We start from the raw sequence: 18,696 nt of genomic DNA, 5'->3' as shown, positions 1-18,696 counted from the left end.
CATTATTATCATATTCTTTGATGCCTTCCACAGTGCCAGGCACATAGTAGAGTTGAGTAATCAATAAGCATGAATTGCTTGCCTTGTAGGTGATAGCTACCTACAAAGACCTTATAAGTCATATCAGATGTCAGATAAAAGGATTTTAGGTAGTTAACGTAGAAGACAAAGATTGACAAGTGGTAAGATAGATGGGGCTGCCTGAGTTGGGCTGAATAAGGAGGTTTATTTTTGGCAAAATTAAATGACTACTTCCCTGTTTGTAACTTATGAAATTTAGACAGTTTTATGTATCTTTTAAGATGCTATGGAGGCAACTATCTATATGAAAATTAAAGTATTTATGTTTTATGTGAGGGCTTAGGAGTTAATTTTTAAAAAAACATGTTTTATAATAAAAACGTATCCTTTCTGGAAATTTTCACAGAATTGGAAGAAGAAACATTTAATTTCTCCTGAAGTACTGTTATTGGTTAATAGGTGGGCTTTTCTTGCTGGATATTTACCCAATACAGCAAGAGTGAAGAGCAAATGATATTGAAAATATACTTTAGTTTCATTTTACAGTCAGTCTAAGGAAAAGGGGATGAGAGAAGGATAAGAAAGAAAGAGAGACAAAGAAATGAAGAGAAAGATAGAGTAGCATAAAAGGAGGGAAGAGATACAAATGGAAAGAGAAAGAACAGATCCAGAAAGAGGAAGACACTGAGCTATGATGTGAAAGAGAGGAGAGACAGACAGAAAAGTAATATACATAGAAAAAAGCGAAAAAGGCTCCATAGCTTCCAGGAAAAGTGAGTTGTAGAAGTATACCCTGCTTTGGGCTACCTGGAGCACTTCCTTATCTGTTTCTTCACAAGATGGTCATTTTTATGTCCCTTACCAGGCTGCTTTGGGTCAACTCCCACCATCATCGCAGCCTTGTCTTCCTTCTCCCTCTTCTCTATTATTGCTCCTACCCTGTTTTTCCATCTATGTTTTATTTCCATCTGCTCTGCCAGTTCTTCATACTCTTTGCCTAACATCTTTGACACACCTAGCATGTAGAGAGTTTAGGATCTTCACCACTGGGGCTGGCCTGAGCCTGATTTACTCTTTATTTAAAAAAATGTTTTATTGATGTCTTTGTTTTTTAATCGCAGTCATTTTCTAATAATCTCTAACTCCTCAAATACTGACCCATACAACTGTTCACATCTGCATTCTTTTCTAAATCTTTCCTTTATCAAAAGGAGGAAGAAAACTGTTTCTATAGCATTATGAAATCATTATTAGTCATTGTATGTAATCTGAGTTGAGCAACCTTTTTTGTTTTCATTTATGTCATCATTGTGTAAGCTGTTTTCCTTCTTCTTTGTTCCATTGGTGTCTATTCACATAAATCGTTCCATTTTTCTTTGAATTCTTCACAACTGTCTTTTCTTATAGTAAAATGTTACACCGTTACATTCATATAGCATCATTTGTTTAACCATCCTCCATTCAACAGACATTCTTTTTGTTTCTTGAGGGTTTTTTGCCACCACAAAAAGTGCTGCTACAAATATTTTGTTATATAAGGGACCTTTGTTTTTGTCTTTTACCTCCTTGGGATAAGTGCCACTAGTGGGATTGCTGAATATGAACAATGAATTAACTTTGCCTAATTCCAAATTCTTTTCCACAGTGGTTGGATGAATTCGCAGCTCCATTCACAATTTCTTAGTGTTTTCTGACTTCCCACAACCCTTTCAATCTTATTTTTGTCTTTTATCATTTTTGCTAATTTTGAAGATATGACATGAGACCTCAGTTGTAATATACAGTGACTTGGAGCGTTTTTCTATATGATTACTCATATTTTGCATTTATTCTTTTGAAAACCGTTTGTTCATATCTCCTTTGAGCACCTCTCTATTTGAGAATGACTCTATCTTATATAATTGAGTCCAGTCCTTGTATATCCTAGAAAAATACGTTTGATACGAATATTCCCCCCGCCCCCGCAATCTCCTTATTCTAGTTATAGTGATTTCAGTTGTGCAAAAGTTTTAGAATTTTTTATAGGTGTAATTTTCTATCTTTTATAATTTCCTTTATCCATTGTTTAAGAATTTCCCCATAGCCATGGTTTTTGAAGTTACTTCTCCAGTTCTACCCTATTTTTTTTTAAATGTGGCTTTTTTATATTTATTTGATTGCCATCTTCACCATTTTCTTCTCTGTTCTCATTTTCTTCACCCCCATTAAAACCCATGAGGTACTTAGCTCCTTATGCAAAAACTGAGCTTCTATCTTCTGAACATGTTATCCTGTGAATAAAATGCTGAAGTGTAACATCTTTGTGGTAATTTTTCATATTCTTATATTAAGCATCTTTGAAAAACTTGATTTAAGAAATTTAAAATCGAACCCTAAACTTGTTTCCCTTTTTGTTATAATGTGAGAGTGGTAAAAATGATTATTATTAGTCACACCTAAATGCCAAATTTATGATAAATGTGACACAATTCTAATTTCTTTTAGGAACAAAAGAGCTTGACAAGATCCATGTAACTTTTCACTAGAGTACCATGATGATATGTTGCACAAATAAACACTTATTATCAAGTAGGTTATTTTAGGTATATTGTAAACAAGATTGTGCAGTCGAAGTAATGGGACTATTTTAGAACATTATAAGATGAGTAAATGGTTGAATCTGTCCAAATGGAGGACCTGAAATATTTGATCAGATTAAAAAACAACAAAAAATAGTGACATTCTTGAAACCTGTTTAGTGAAATGTAACTATTTACTAAGGCATTTGAATTGGTATTAACAGATGTTTGCCTTTTTCCTGTCCAGTTTTTCAAATCTATGTGTACATCAAAGCCCCAAATCACTCCCTTAAAGCCTTCCTCGGCTACTCCTTCCACACTGATTGTATTTCCCTCACTGTTGTAGTTAGCCATGACTAGAGAGGTTAGCATTTAATAATTTTCTGGTTGTTTCTTCTCCATCATTCTTATTTCCCTAAGTAGATTTCTTTTGTATCCCCCAAACTGATAATAAACACTGAAGAGAAGTCAAAGCAGATAAATTAAGCTTATGGATTAGTCTGCAGTTTCTCTTTTTTCCAGTCTTCTCTTCTTCATGTATATATACACTTATGTTTATCTTTTTCTTTTAGGCAGAAGTCAATTCATCTGGAAAGTCTATCTCTGTGCCAGATTTAAAACATTCTTTCTCCTTAAGTGAGCTACAACAGGAAGGCAGACCTTCAGCATTCCAGGACACAACAGCCAGTACATCGGTATGACTGTTATTTCATATATCATTATTATTATTGACATGTGAGTATATAGGGAAGAACATTGATTTGGGTTCTAGCTCCAGTTCTACCACTAACTAGTTGCATAAACCTATATAGAGTTTCCTAAACTCTCTGGGTTTGTTTCCTCATCTGCCAAATGGCATTAGGCTAAATTATCTCTAAAATTCTATAATTCTGTACTCAGTGGATATCCTTGTACCAGATTCTGTACAACAGAACTAAATGATATATAATGTGTTGTCTCTCCCTTTGTGCTTTAAATAAGCCAAATTCTTAATTTTTTGTGGCTAATTCACTTACTTGGTTAAAGCACTGTACTTATAATATGGCTAAAGGAATGACTTTGGTCTCTGTGATGGCCAGTTGGTTTCATTCTGTTCCAAGGCTGCAGACTGCATCTTAAACTCTAACCAGCTACTAGGTTTATGCCCTAGATCATGAGAACGGGATGAATATATAAACTCAGCTCCAGTTGTGTTCCACTTACTCACACTTTACACTCATTTTAGATTTCACTGTTACTCAGAACTATTTAGCTTCAAAAGTCTTGAATTCTGAAATTCCCATTCCTGACCATCTTTTTATCTTCTACCTCATGCTCTTATATATCAACCTCTTCTCTGTCTTATTTGTGAACTCTGGTTCTTGGAACCTTCTCTGTTTATCCCCATCCATCACCTCCATTTTGACTCCAGTTGCCTCCCTTCTCAGCTTGAACCTCATGATCAGATACTTAGACAGGGCACTCACTGCTATCTCATCCCCTTAATTGCCTTACCATTTTTGCGTTGTTAATCCCAAATGCTAGGGAAACCCCCACTATTAACTTAGAGGTTGCTAAACAAGGTTAAAGCAAAATCCTACATTAGAGCTGCTTGGCTCTATTACATGGCCATACTATCTGGCCTCAGTTGTCTTCAGTGCTATATGGCAGTATATTTATTCATCTTCTATAGAATTAGTAGCCAGTTTTCTGCATTTACAATTCCTAAACCTTTTCCACTCTCAAGTCTTTAGCCATTATCTTGCTTCCCTGAAGCTGAGCAGGTGGCTTCATTTCATACTTTACAGACATTTGGACAGTAAAGTATGAGTTCTCACAACTTCCCTCCTCAAGCTCAAAACATCTTTATCTTCCTCTCCTGCTTAGCTTTTCTTTCTGAGAAAGAAGTAGTTCCCAAGGCAAACCTTTTCTGGTTCTGTTGAATGTCCTGTCTTCTGCTTTTTTGGGGATTTGGTTCTAATAATCTTCTCTGTTGAATCATATTTTCTTTCTGCTTTACTGTTTTTGTTTCTGTTATCCATGCTAAAGTTTCCCTTTTCCTAAAATAACCTTTCCTTAACCTTATTACTCCTCTCAAACTATTATGCTTTCTGTCATCTCTTCATTGCCAGACTTCTCAGAAAATTAATCTGTACTTGTTGCCTCTACTTCTTTGTTATTCAGCTGTGGAGGAAAAAATTCCATTAACAGTAAATTATGCTTAGGAACAAGTTCTTTATTACTATTGCAGAGAAGAGAGCTGTAAAGCAGAAATTTAGACTTAACTCCCTCTCGTGAAAGAGCAGAGTTCCGTAAAGGTTTCTAAATATCCACACAGATGTGAAAGTTCTGTGAATTCAGTTTACAGCTCGAAGAGGGGTCAGAAACAGGCTGGCTTCAAAGGAAAGGAACATCAAAGAGGACTGCAGCTGGCCTTCCTTCCTGGAACTATTTTATACTCTTGTTATCAGGACAAAGAGCCTCTTAAGCTTACAATAACACTTTCTAGTATTTTCCAGAGGACTCTGAAGGTAAAGTTTACTGCACAATTAAGAATTAGAGCTTTTTATGTCTTTATCACTACTCACCCCATAATTCCTGTAAACCTGACTTCTCTTCTCCCCATTCCAATAGAAGCTATTCTATAGAAGGTCACATTGCTCTGTGGAAGGTCCCCATTGACCATCTTATCGCTAAATCCAGTATCCTATTTTTATTCCTCATTGCCTCCCAACTTTTCTGCAGCATTTGATACTGTTGACTGCTCCTTCTTGTCAGATTCTTTCTTCTCTTGATCTCTGTGACGTAGTATTATTCTGGTTTTCTTTTACCTCTCTAAACTCTTTTTCCATCTTGTTCCTTTTTTTTATTCGTGCCCCACAAATTTGTGTGTTTCCCAGGTTTCTACCTTTCTTAGAATGTAACCCATTTTTGGAATAAGTTTTGTTCAAAGAAATCAGTGTTGAACTCATAGGGAGGTTTCAGAGAAACTACCTTGGCTATCACTGGCAAGCATTATCCTTCCAGTCTTCATTCTCTACCTTTGCTTCCCTATGTAGTCCTTGGCATTTCATCAGTCTCCAAAGTGAGACACAAAGTACATGGGGGTGGGGATGAGGTGTGAAGTGTGGAGCAAACAAGTGAGCTTGGGCTTTTTCATTATAGTTATTTATTTACCATTCTGTGAGTACCCTGCTAAAGTCTACTGAATTTTCAAATTCTGTTGGGATTTTAAAGCATTTAGAATATTTTATGTTCATGTTGAGTAAGTAAAGAATGCTCATTAAGTATTTTAAGCTATGTTAAAAAAAAACCATAGGGGTGTGTGTGTATGTGTGTGTATGAATGATATTACAAATATATAAAAGGAGATCGAGACAAAAACAGTGGTCTTTTAATTTTTTGGAAAATTATTTAGGATTTGGGTGCTGGAAAAAAAATTGCTCATTTTTGTTTCTTAGCCTAGCAGCTCCTTGCTCCTGGTAAGCATTTAATGAGTGTTGTATTGAATTGAATGAGCTTTTCTCTGTTTAGGTTGGCCCTTGGTCTTCACTTACACAACCTGTTTCTGGGCTAGGATTCCAAAGTTTTTTTAGCTTGGTAGGAGTTAACAGAGCTTGTACATAGATTTGAGACCCCAGGATCAGTGCCTCCCTCTGATAGGTAGAGAACTTATGGAGTAAACACGGATAAGGACCTCAGTGGATGAGAAAGGTTGAAGGGGCTTGCATCTGTGCCCGTGTTGGACCCCTGAGTGCTAAGGACTTTGAAAGTCTTCATTATGCTTTTAATTGCTTTCTCTGAATTGTAAAAGTTTTCTATAATTTTTCACTCAGAAAATTTGTCAAGAAAATAATAATATACGTGCCATATCTGCTACTTCTTAAAATTAATTATGGATTTTAGTATGTTATTTGTAGGAAAAATGGAACTTTTCCAAGTCATTGTAGGTGCTTGCTTCTTTTGGTGGTGATTTGTCCCCTGCCTTTTCCTCTTTCATTGGTGACATTTTCCACCTGTGCCTTTGCACTGGTTATTCTCCTCAAATACCTAGTATGGTCTCCCTCCCAACCTTCAGCTTTTAGGATCCCTGGCTTCCTTGAAAGTCAGCTGAAACACTACCTGCAGGAGAACTCTTCTGACTCCCCTAGCAGGTAGCATCATCCCCTGCTTATTTATGTTATCTCACTCATTACAATGTAAGCTTGGGGGAAGGGACTCATCATATGGGATGTGTGTAAATTCCTTTGAAAACCTCAAAAAACTGTATAAGTGCTAGCTATTATTATTGATGTTGTTTTCTTTTTGTCCCCAGACTTAGTGCCTAGCACATTGTGAACGTTTAATAAGCTTATCGATGGTGAATATTTTATTTTTAAGACTTGATTGATAGAAGGGACACTAATAAATAGTACAAAGTCAGAAAGTCTTAAGCTAATATTTGAATATGTAGGATACATGTCTTAAATTATATGTAATCTTAATGTTCCTATATGTTTTAATCTTTGAAACTTTTCTATAATTTAAAGTGAAATTATTTTACCGTTTTCATATAAATTTTCCAGAATAGTGATTATATAATCTAGCCATTATGGAAGCAGCTGAGACCTGGTATTGGGCCAGGGCAGCTGCTATGTGAGTACTATATAAATTCAGTGAGAATTTATTGTCAAATCCCAGATAAGCTATGTTTTTAGCAGTGAGGGGGCGAGAGATTGGTAAAATTTTAAACACGTCAGAAAACATCAGGCCATCTGTTGCATCTTGATATATACTTATACTTTTTCTAGCCTTGTAAAAATGTAGAAAATAAGAATGCCTGTCTTTTCCAACAGGGAAGACTGTCATTTTTTATTTTCTCCTCTTTACCAATTTTCTTATCTTCTCAGGGGCTGAGGTTCTTAATAAGGCATTATAGTTTCTAAAACCCACAGATAGTGATCCTTCTTGGTTACTGAAAATTTATTTGCAAATAGTACTTATGAAAAAGTTGTGTTCTAAACTTTGATTTGTAAATTGGTTACTTAGAACTGGGAATTTCCCCAGAACAAGCTAGTTCACAAGAATCTATTTAACCTGTAATATAACTAAATTGTATGGTTCCTCAAATGAGTACCTTTCAGCCCCAAGGTGACATGATTCTAATGGCACTAACTCATTTGGATCCTGAAAGCAGAGCACTAGTAAGAGGGGAAGAGAGGAAGTGCTTCATTCTTGTTTTCCTGGGAGCAGTGCTAGTTCTAGGCAAAACTTTTGAGGTAGGTTTAGTTTATCTTTGGCATATTCTCACCCCCCTTTCCTTTCCGCCTCTCACCTTATAGCGTCCTTTCCTGCAAGCCCAAAGAATCACAGATTTGATAAAGATAGCAGAGGTCTCTGTGTCTATCATTTATCTGAAGAGGAAACTTCCTTCTAGCATGAAGTTTAATTCAGCAAATATTTATTAAATACCTGCTCTGTGACAGACATTATGCTAGGTTCTGGGGAAACAAACAAAAATGATTAACTGCCCTGCCCTCAGTTTTGCTGGCAACTGCTAGGACACTCTGGTGGTGATAAGAAGATCTGACTTTAAATCCTGCCTCAGACACTTAAAAGCTATGTGACCCTGGGCAAGTCATTTAACTTCTCAGCATTAAATTGGGAATAATAGTAATAGTGCCTATGTGACAAAGTTGTTGTGAAGACCAAATGAGATAACATAAACGAAGTGCTTTGCAAACCTTTTTGCGTTACATAAATGCTAGTTATTTACTGGGCCAAGAGAACAAGAGCAGAAGTAAAAGTGTAAAAAAATAATAAATAGTTTCAAGAAAGACCTGTGAGAGATTAGAAGTGGCTTTTTAGAGGAGGTAGTCCTGGTGTTGCGCTTTGAAGAAAGCCAGGTTTCCTAAGAGACAGGATGCATATCCTTTATAGGAAATCACTCATGCAGATTTATAGAGGCAAGAACTGGGATGTTGTGTATGGAGAGCAGCTGGCAGGCCAGATTTTTTTGGATGGGGGGGTTGGATAGTTTGTGAAGGCATAATAAGGGATAAGACCTGGAAGATAAGTCAGAGTCTGTTGTGGAAGGTTTTAAATGTCAGGTTGAAGAGTTAATACTTTATGCTAGAGGCACTGAGGAGTAGTTGAAGATTTTTGAGGACATGGTCAGATCTTTGTTTTAGAAACATGAATTTGGTTTCTTCTTTTTAGAAAAGAAGAGACTGGATGCAGGGAGACTGGTTAGGAAGTTAATCACATGAGAGATGATGAGGGCCTGAACTAGCTCTTTAAGTTGAGAAAAAAGATAGGCACAAACTATATGGTAAGGGTAGAATGGTCAAGACTTGGCAGCTGTTTTCACACAGAGGTTGAGAATGAGAGGGAAGGATTATTTCAAGGTTGTAAGCCTGAATGATTTGGAAGGATGGTGCATTCCTAACTACTGGTCATTGACCCTTTATATAAAAAAGACTGTCTACCTGTTTAGGTGTAGCTCATTCCACTCTTGTATGACTCTTGTTAGGAAAATTTTTTTTCTAATTTTTAAAAAAAATTTTTAAAAATTGGGCCACAATCTGCCTCTGAGATGTCCCCTCACTGTACCTGGGGACAAGAAGTACACATCTAGTCCCTTGCCTAAAATAACAGGCTTCAGCTACTTAGGATCATACATATACACCCAAAAGGGACCTGAGGGGTCATCTATCCCAGCTCTCTCCTTTCACAAATGAAGAAACTGTAGGACCAGAAAAATCAAGAGACTTAACCCAAGGTTGTGCAGGTAGCAGGTGGCAGAATTAGGATTGAATTTGGGTCTGGCACTACCATCATCAGTACCCTTTCCACTGTCCTGTGAGAAGATAGTATTAGTGGCTTTTCTTAGTTTTTCTTTTGTTCCCAGCTAAAACTTCCTCAGGTACTTAAGCAGATTCTCAGATAGCCTTGTTTCTAGTTCTCGACAACCTGATTTCTTTTTTTGGATGTGCTTCAGGTTGTCATTGGTCTTCCCAAGTGTTATATAAAGCTCTCATGCTGCTCTGAACATCCTCTTGCCTTCAATGTCATTATGTCTTGGAGATCTACTGTTTCTCAATTGTTCCATGTTCCAAAATTCCTGCACTCCCTGAAGTCTCTCTTTTAGTGCAGTTTAGGAGTTTGGAGGAATGTGGTTTGAGCTCATTCACATCATGTGAATAACTGATAAGTATAAGAATTGCAGATATTTGAATTTTTAAGGGGAGATATTAATCTCTTATTCATAGAATATTGATGAGTCTGATAAAATCAAGTAAAAAAATTAAGGAAGGAAGGCACTTGGTGGCAGGTAGGTTGCCGTGAAGGAAGAGCAGTCTTAATTGTCCCCAGGGTTAAATCAACTAAGGTGCTCCTGGTTTTCTTAGATTTTTCCTTTATTCTACATATAAACATAATTTGTCTTAGTAATCCTACAGCAATCATGAGCAGTGGTAGCAGGGGCAGGGATAAGGGCAAGTGTTGTTTGCAGAAGAGATGTAAACTGAATGCTTGCAAGCTGAAAACTGCCCACCTACCCTTACGACTTGATGCATTATTGTTGATTTTTATTTTTTAAACTTTCTTCTTACATAAAGGAAAGCTTTATTGTATCAGCTGGATTTATGTCAGTGGTCTTTGACATACAGATGACCATGTGATCAAGCTGAACCCCAGTTACAGCCTTAAAATTAGATAAAATCTCCATCTTTTTGCATTTGATGGACTTCGATAATGTCCATTGTGGATGAATATTTTAAAAGATCAGATTGCCTGCATCATATAAATGTGTTTTAAAAGCTGAGGTGCCTTTCCTCTGGAAATTGAACATTAGTTTGGTAACCTGTTTGTTTAGGCTGGGTTTTGAGGAAGGAAAAGGTTGTTCTTTTTAAACTCTAGTCAAACAAGTTGTATGAAGTGAAAGGTTCGGTTTAATTTGGCTTGATCTTAGGCTAGCTATAGCTAGCCTTTTTATTCTAATCTCTGTATTTCTAGTTCCATATGAATATTTTTATTCCTCTTAGGAATTTGTATTTCCCTTTTTTCTCTTAGGAACTAAAGCATTTTGCTATTTTAAGTGCAATTGAATGTATTCTTACCTATTTTAACCTTGTTGACTAACCAAGAACAAATACTTTATTTTTAACGTTTTCTAGCTTGTTTGCCATAATTCAATTCAAGTAGTTATTACCAGTTATTTGCTTATATTGGGAACGTTAGGATTTATAGACACTTTATAAAATGCTACTGCTATGTTATTTAATTTCTGTAGGTAGCAAAAATATTAACCTGGGATCCCTGAAGTCAAATAATCAGAATATGTCTTTACTATTGTCTCCCTTAATGCAATTTTTAGAGTCTATAATAGTCTTCCCCACTTATAAATTCGACATATCTATCCTGTTTGTCTCATAAGGGATATTATAAAAGAGTGTTAAACCCTTATGGGTTCTTAGAAGAAAAGTATCACAAGTTTAAGGTGATATTATTTTTTTCTCAGTTAACTATTCAACTTTTCAGCTGATTATAAGCTCCTTGAGGATCATACTACTAGGAAATGGCAGAGCCAGTATTTGAACCCATAGATGACAAAGGTGAAGCTGCTACAGAAAAAGTCACTGAGGCTTGTTTTCTTCTTCCTATGAGGAGGGGAGCTATATACTATATATAGTAGTGTAGTAGGGAATAATGTAGTAGTTACAGTTTTCTCGTTATCGGTCATAAAGAAATCAAGACAAATGCCAGACTTGGACATTTTTTCCTGAATAAAAATATATCAGAGTAAAAGTTAAGTCTGTCCCAAGTGTTCTTAGGCCACAGCCACCCAGAAGAATCCTCTGTCTTCCCATCATTGCTGTCCTAGAAGATCTGAGTCCAGCCCAGAGAACACTGCCTTTAAGCTTCTATGGGACTCTGTGGCATAGGTCATCACTATGTGTGACAACATAGCAGTTTTGAATTGAGGGAGTAACATGTTTGTTGTGGGATGAGCCAGTATATTTTTGGAAATTTGTGTCCAGTTTTATGTGATGAATGTAATCCCAAGATATATAAGGCAGATTGAATAATACTGATATTTATTCCAAATCAGTACATGATACAGAAAAGCCACATTAACTGCTGCCTTTGACCTATCAGATTGAAAGTAGGAGTCAACTTGTTTTCCTACATAGATATCTTGAGGGAAGAGAGACAGAGAAATTAGAATAATCAAGAACCTACTCTCAGCAAACATTTCTGAACGGCTAGTGGGGATTGGCTACTAATCATCAGTCAGTAGAGAAGGCTCTGGACTAATCTTTGCTTTTTACCCTGCCCCATCAATCTATTTAGATTCAGGCTTAAGGCTAGTTTCAGGAGCCTACAATGGTTCTTGGTAACCCTGTTCTTGGCCGTATTTAGTTCTCTCTCTCTATTCTAACATGGGTGTGTGTGTGTGTGTGTGGGTGTGTGGGTGGGTGGGTGTGGGTGTGTGTGGGTGTTATTTGCTTGTTTCAATTAACAATTATTAAAATTTCATAGTATGATGCTCAGAACATTGCTGCAACATCCCTACAAGAGCCTCCCCAAACTGTTTCCAAGAATACCTCCATGAGCCCTCGACAGCGCCGGGCCCAGCAGCAGAGTCAAAGAAGAACATCATCTTCTTCACCTGATGTTCAGGTCCAGCAGCCAAGAGCCAACCCTAACACGGATCATATTGGATCAGCCATACTGATTGTCATCCTGACTCTAGCATTGGCAGCTCTCATATTCCGACGAATTTATCTGGCCAATGAGTACATGTTTGACTTTGAGTTATAACATTGCTTTTGTCTTAAGAGCAATGACTCGAATGCTTCATTAAACATTCTGCAGTGGGTATGATATAAGAACTGTTTACAAAAAAAAATTTTGTATTTGGCCCTCACCTTCTTTTTTGATCCTGTAAATGTCAGTATACATTTAGACAGATTTTGAGGCTAATTATGTCCATAGAGAGTATATTAGCAGTTAGCTGAAGGGACTGGAAGTCATAAATCCCACATCCCACCACTGGCCTTCATTATGACTCTTGGAAAATCACTTATAACTCTCTATGCCTCAATTTCCTTATGTATAAATTTGTGATAATTTTTTGTAAGGTTCTTTGAAAGTTTGGATTAAAAAGTGGTCTTTCAATTCCAAGTGTTACTCATAGCTCAATGCTCATTGTGTTGAGTACTAGACCTCTGCTTGAGAATAATAATTTGGGAGCAGAGAAGAATTGGAGATGGGAAAGCAAAAGTCCCTTGCTTCTGGGGTTCAGATTCCAGTGTCTTGCTTAAATGTCATTCATAGGAGGTGAAGTAGAATTGGGCATTTTATGAAATTTATGTGCATGTGAGAAACTGTGTTTTAGTAAAGGTGAAAAATTACTTTTGACAAATGCACTTCAGGAAAAAAACGTTACCATATTTGTGAATAGAATATTGACTAAGAAAAAAGAATATTGCTTTGTAAACGTTTTCTTTTGCTCTCCGGATAGTTTCAGATTCCCCACAAATCTTTGGTTTTAGTGAAAGAAAGGGTCCAGGCCAGAAAATAATTTCTTTTTCTTTTGAAGTTATATAGGTTGATCTTAAGATTTGAATGTTGTCTCTGATTATATCAGTTGTATATCTTGCTTTTTAAATTGAAAGTTATGTAACATGTTCTTATAATACTTATAAATAAGGAATATAATCATTACCCAGTGCTACTATCTTTTGATTATTCCAAAATATGCATAATGTATTGAAGAAATGTTTTGCTCATCCTTTATGAAAAAACAAGTGATAGAAAAATATGTATTTAAGATGAAATCAATGCTATCCAAGCCCAAACTTAACTTTAATATAAAAATCATTTGCTTACAAGAGTATGTCGTGCTAGTTACCCAGGGTTATTCCAATGCCTTGTGGGAAAGCAGAGCCATGGAAATATTATTTTTGTTCTTTAATACATTTAACTCAATGGCAGCATTGTAGGCAATCACTGGGGCAGTATTATTGAAAAACTTTGATTGTATTTCTTTTCTTTTCTTTTTTTGAAATTGGGTGTCACTATTTCACCCAGGCTAGAAGTGCAGTGGCTACTCAGGGCCCAATCCCACTGCTGATCGATTGGTTTGGAAGCTTTAACCTGCTTGTTTTTCCATCTCCGCTCCCTGGGGGCTCAACCATATTGGTGCCAGACTTAGTGCAAACACCTGGTCAGCTTTAGTCTTAACTGTGGCTCTGAATTCCCAGGTTCAAGCAAACCAGCAGCCTCAGCCTCCCTAGCAGCAGAAACTACAGGTGTGTGCCACGATGCCTGGCTGATTGTATTTTTAATACAGGCAGCTCCCAATTGAAGAAAGGGCTGTGTTCTTAAAGTTTATTTGAAAGTTATTTGTTTTACAGAATCCATCTGCTCACCAGGGAAAAAATATTATGGTGTGTTTAGATTCTGAGGCCAGCCCACAGAAGACTTTAAATCAGAATGTAACTGATACAAGTCTTAATCAAGTTCATTATGCAGTTTTAAACCTTTTAAACTTGTAACTTTTAAACTTTTCTGACTTGGGTTGTAATTACGAAACAATCTGTAAGTAGCATTGAAAGGCAAGTTTAGTTTTCTTCTTATAGTTGATGTAGTTTGTCTTTTTTCATCTCCACATAGTAGCTAGTTTTCATTTGTCACAAAATTTAAAATGAGTACACATGTAAATCTATGTAATGTGGTTTTTCCTGAGCCTTAATAAATTTGCTTTGCAATGATATTTACAGATTGTGTCTATCATGTCTGCAACCTAAATTTTTAAGCTTCTTAGAGCACAAGGACTTTATGAAGACCTCCCTCTCAATACCATATTGGTTTGACTATAGTCTGCTCTTTTACCCTTAAATTGGGCATATCTCTAACCTGAGTGTGGCTTGTAATTAGCATTTTTCTGTGTCTGTGTGTATGTATTTTTTTCTCTCTCCCCATCTCATTTTAAGGGTATGGCCTATATTTGGACCAATATTATTTCAACTATGTTACTGTGTTGTAAAAGGGCCATGTCTTATTGAATCTTTGTATCCCTAGTCCTTAGTCCAGTGCCTTGCACATAGTAGGCACTTAATAAATTTTTGTTAAATTGCATTAAGGGTTTAACAGGCCACTGAGTCTTTTGATATTGTTCCTTTGGGAAAATGTGTTCTGTATTTAAACTCATGATGCTAAAAACACTCATGGGAAGCTACAGTGGTCCTTTTTATCAGTGAGAAGGGAATTCACTTGTCTTCCTTGCCTCATTCACTCCTCCCCTTGCCACAATAGCCAGGATGGTCATGTGTCACCTGCCGAAAATAAATCCTTACCCTTCTTTCCTCTGCCATTTCCCCAATCTCCAATCCATGGTAGTAATGCCAGGGGGCTTGGAGAGTACTTCCTGTGATCTAAAGAAAACCTTTCTAACAATTCAGCATGACACAGTCATTCACATGTATGAGAATTTACTGAAGTTGCTTGGATGTTCTTAGCTATCAAGCTATGATCATTAAAGAGTTTGTTTTTGTGTTTTTCCATTATTGGTATCAGTAATCTGACCCAGACGCCCACCTTGTCCCTCCTTTATTTTCAGCAGACACCTATAAGAACCACAAAAGTTACCCCCACCCCCACGGAGTCTTTCAATCTCTCACAAGTTCTTAAGGACAGATACTTGAGTTGTCATCCTGGCCTCTTTTGGAGGAATTAGGAAGCATCAAGTAAAACCACAAGGGGTGGGGAAGGGTTCTCATTTAAATGTTACCCCTAACAGTGTTCGAGAGAACTGTACTTCTACTCCATTGCAGAGTAGGGGCTATACATGGCCAGTGACCTGGTGGATCAGCCCTCTGTGGTTCTTCTTCATCTTTGGATTTGTGTTGTCCACAGCTGCTAGTAGTCACAAAGCCTAAGTTTACATCAAACTGGTTAAAGTCTGCAACTTTTAAACGAAAACTTATTCAATGTCTGTCTCATTTAGAATTTTCTATAAGATTTAATTAGCTTGTCTCATTATATTGGGGGGGGGGGCCTTTATTTAGCACTTTGTTTTCAATGCTGCTTATTTTTGTTTTATTATGCTAAAAATAAATACTCAGTGTTTCATCAACATCTTCAGTTCTGTTTTTGAAGTTTGGCAATTTTCTGTTTTTCGTTGTTCTTGAAATAAAATCTCAACAGAAAACCAGTCACTTCCTTCATCTAATCAGTTCCCAAGCAATTTCAATTTTTCCACCGTATTTTTTGAGTCTGGTTCTACTTCCTCACATTCATTGCCACTATCTTAGTGCAGGCCCTTATAACTTTTTTTTTTGAAAAAATTTGAATGTTCATTTAAAAACTTGTTAAGTTTCAAATTCTTCCCTCCTTTCAACCCTTCCCCCACCCTTTAAGAAGGCAAGTAATATGATATCAATTATATATGTCAGTCAAAATATTGCCATACGGGAATTCATAATTTATGGCCTGGATTATTTTAATTAACCTCCTAACTTATCACTTTGTTTCTGTATCTTCACTCTTTAGTTTATCCACGTAGATGCCAAAATCTCATTTATAGGTCCAACTATGTCAGTTTCTTGCCACAAGTCTCAAGTGGATCCTATTTTACAGGATAAATAAAAACTCCATAGCCTAGCATTTTAGGCACTCTATAATAAAGACTTTAACCTACCCTTCTGACTTTAGATCGTACTACTTCCCTTGCTCAATGTTCCTCTCAGAGTGGATCTGCCAGCTATTCCCTATGCTTGTCCTTCCTCTTAAGACTTCCTATCTTCCACCCTCATGCTTGAAATGTAGTACTCCCTATAAGAAAGAATTCTTTCTTCCAAGTCCAACTTCGTTGCCACGTCTTTCCTGGAACCTTCCCTGATTCCCCTAACTACATGTAATCTTTCCCTCAAAATTTTTACTGTACTATGAAACTCATTCAGGTACCAAACATATATCAGTCTTCTCTATTTAGATTTTAAGCTTCCTCAGGGCAATAACTTTATTTTTATTTTTTTGCTTTTTATCCCTAAAACCTAGACACATAGGTGCTTAGGGTTTGTGGAATAGGCTAGAACCTCTCTCTGTCACTCTCAGCCCCCATGTATATGTAAATAAAATGTATACATGTACATATATATAACAAAATGACAAAAGTTTACTTGTTTATAAAGCTGACTGGAAGATCAGTTGAATTTTGCCTGAATTTATGGCACTGAATCTCTTTCTCTGGTATATCTTGTATACCTCCCTGTTCTGAGGGCAGGCTCTCTCCCAGGATAGTTCTGATGGAAACCTACAGCCAGAAATTATGTAAACTGCTTCAGTTGCTCCACCACCCTGTACCTATTTGAAGCTTTTTGTTTCTTCTTAGCTTAGGCAAAAGACTTTTCTTGATCCTTCGTTATCCTTTTTATCTTAGCAGCTTTTTAAAAACTTTTATTTTTAAAATGTCTTGACTATTTGATCCCTTTTTAAATTACTGCTATTTTTATTCTTTTAATTGGGTAACAGGACACATCAGTATGAAGAGGTGGAAAGAAATCCATTACCCAAGCAGGGGAGGTTAGATGCTGTTAGAATAGAATACCTTGATAACCTTGAAGCCTTCCCACCCTAAGTCACTAGCAATTATCTATGTCTAAATAAGAAATTGCCCTTTGGGGAACATTAATAGCCCTACTTTTCAGATCTTTGTAATTCCTTTTCCTCGTTTCCCACTTCACAAAATCTCATTTGGAAGTGATCCTAGATCAACTCCTTACCCAAGCAGGTCTCCTGTATGGAATATACTCCACAAATATTCCTCCAGACTAGACTTGAAGATACAAACTCAGTCTTCTAAATGATATGAGTCCATGCCACTTTTGGACAGGACTAGTTGTGAAAAAATTTTTACATATATTAAACCAAAAATTTGACCCCCTGGAATGTCCACTACTGGGTTCCAATTCTACACTTAGGAACCACCCTGCTTCTCCATGATAGCTGTTCAAATAGCTAAGTGAAATGTTTACCTCCCCTCTTCCCCCTATTTCTTCAACTAATCTTTATCTCAAATGGTTTTGAGTCCCCTTGCCATTCTTGGTTTCCCTCCACTGGAGGTACGCCAGCTTCTCAAAAGTATGCCTAAAATGCACGCAAATGCTCTACATGTGATCTGACAAGGGTAGCATATAACTTTTGGGTCAACCACCTCCCTCATTTTGGAAACTAGACTTTGATGAATGCAATTTTGAATTGTGGAGGAAGAAAATGGGCAGAGGGTGCTAAGAATGGTTCATTTCTTAGGCCATCTACAAATAATTTAAATGAGCTAGGGAAACTAGTGATGTTGACATTCTCACTATAAATGAAAGCAGAAGAAAGACAGACATTTAATTGGAAGGATTCTTCTCAGGCCAATGAAGTTGATTTCCTTTTGTCCCTAAATGAAATGGACCACCATAAAGATAAATAGAATCTTTGCACCTACATCTATCAGTGGATGAAGAAATTTATGAAAGTCAAAAACCAATGTATACACAATGACTTGGAAATGCAAAGGTCTGGCCAAATAGGGAAGGCTGGCCAAAAAAATGAAACAAAAAAGCCTTCAGCATGATAAGGTTGGATTGAGAGAAACATAGTGTCCACAAAGAAGGGAGTTAAAAGTAGCACAGAGGATAGAGCTCTGGGCCTAGGGTCAGAAAGACGAATCCAAATCCAACCTCAGATACTTAATAATTGTGTGACCCTGAGCAAGTCACTTAGCCACTGACTCAGTTTCTCCATCTATTCAGTCATTTCTGACTCTGACCCCATTTGGAGTTTTCTTAGCAAAGACACTGGAGTAGTTTGCTATTTTCTTGTCTAGCTTATTTCACAGATGAGAAAACCAAGGTAAACAGGGTTAAGTGACTCTCCCAGGGTCACACAGGTAGTAACTGTCTGAGGCCAGATTTGAACTTAGGTTTTCTTGACCGGCCCAAGTGCCCTATCCATTGTACCATCTACTTGCCCCAAGACTCGTGTAGATTAGTGATAAGTATAGAAGTTTTTTTAAAACAAACTTCGATTTTTGATATGTATCTATCAGCTAACAAATTTTCCTAGAAGACAAATTTTATTAGGAGCTCCCTAATTTAAGGAG

The 18,696-nt window shown here is 36.8% G+C and overlaps 1 protein-coding gene across 1 annotated transcript in view; it reads left to right on the top strand.

The window, feature by feature from the left end:
- The window catches only part of UBE2J1 (ubiquitin conjugating enzyme E2 J1), a 44,840-nt gene extending 29,159 nt beyond the window's left edge, over nucleotides 1–15,681 (top strand). The window contains exons 7-8 of the mRNA XM_072642813.1: nucleotides 3,152–3,274; nucleotides 12,081–15,681. Of these exons, the coding sequence (XP_072498914.1) occupies nucleotides 3,152–3,274; nucleotides 12,081–12,362 (405 nt within the window). The 3' untranslated portion in view covers nucleotides 12,363–15,681. The remainder of the gene's footprint in view (nucleotides 1–3,151; nucleotides 3,275–12,080) is intronic.
- The last annotated feature ends 3,015 nt before the right edge of the window (nucleotides 15,682–18,696 follow it).

The sequence above is a fragment of the Notamacropus eugenii genome, chromosome 2 (assembly GCF_028372415.1).
Source record: "Notamacropus eugenii isolate mMacEug1 chromosome 2, mMacEug1.pri_v2, whole genome shotgun sequence".
Taxonomy (NCBI): Eukaryota; Metazoa; Chordata; class Mammalia; order Diprotodontia; family Macropodidae; genus Notamacropus; species Notamacropus eugenii.
Note: the sequence above shows the minus strand (reverse complement) of the source record. Positions and strands in the feature narration are given on the sequence as shown.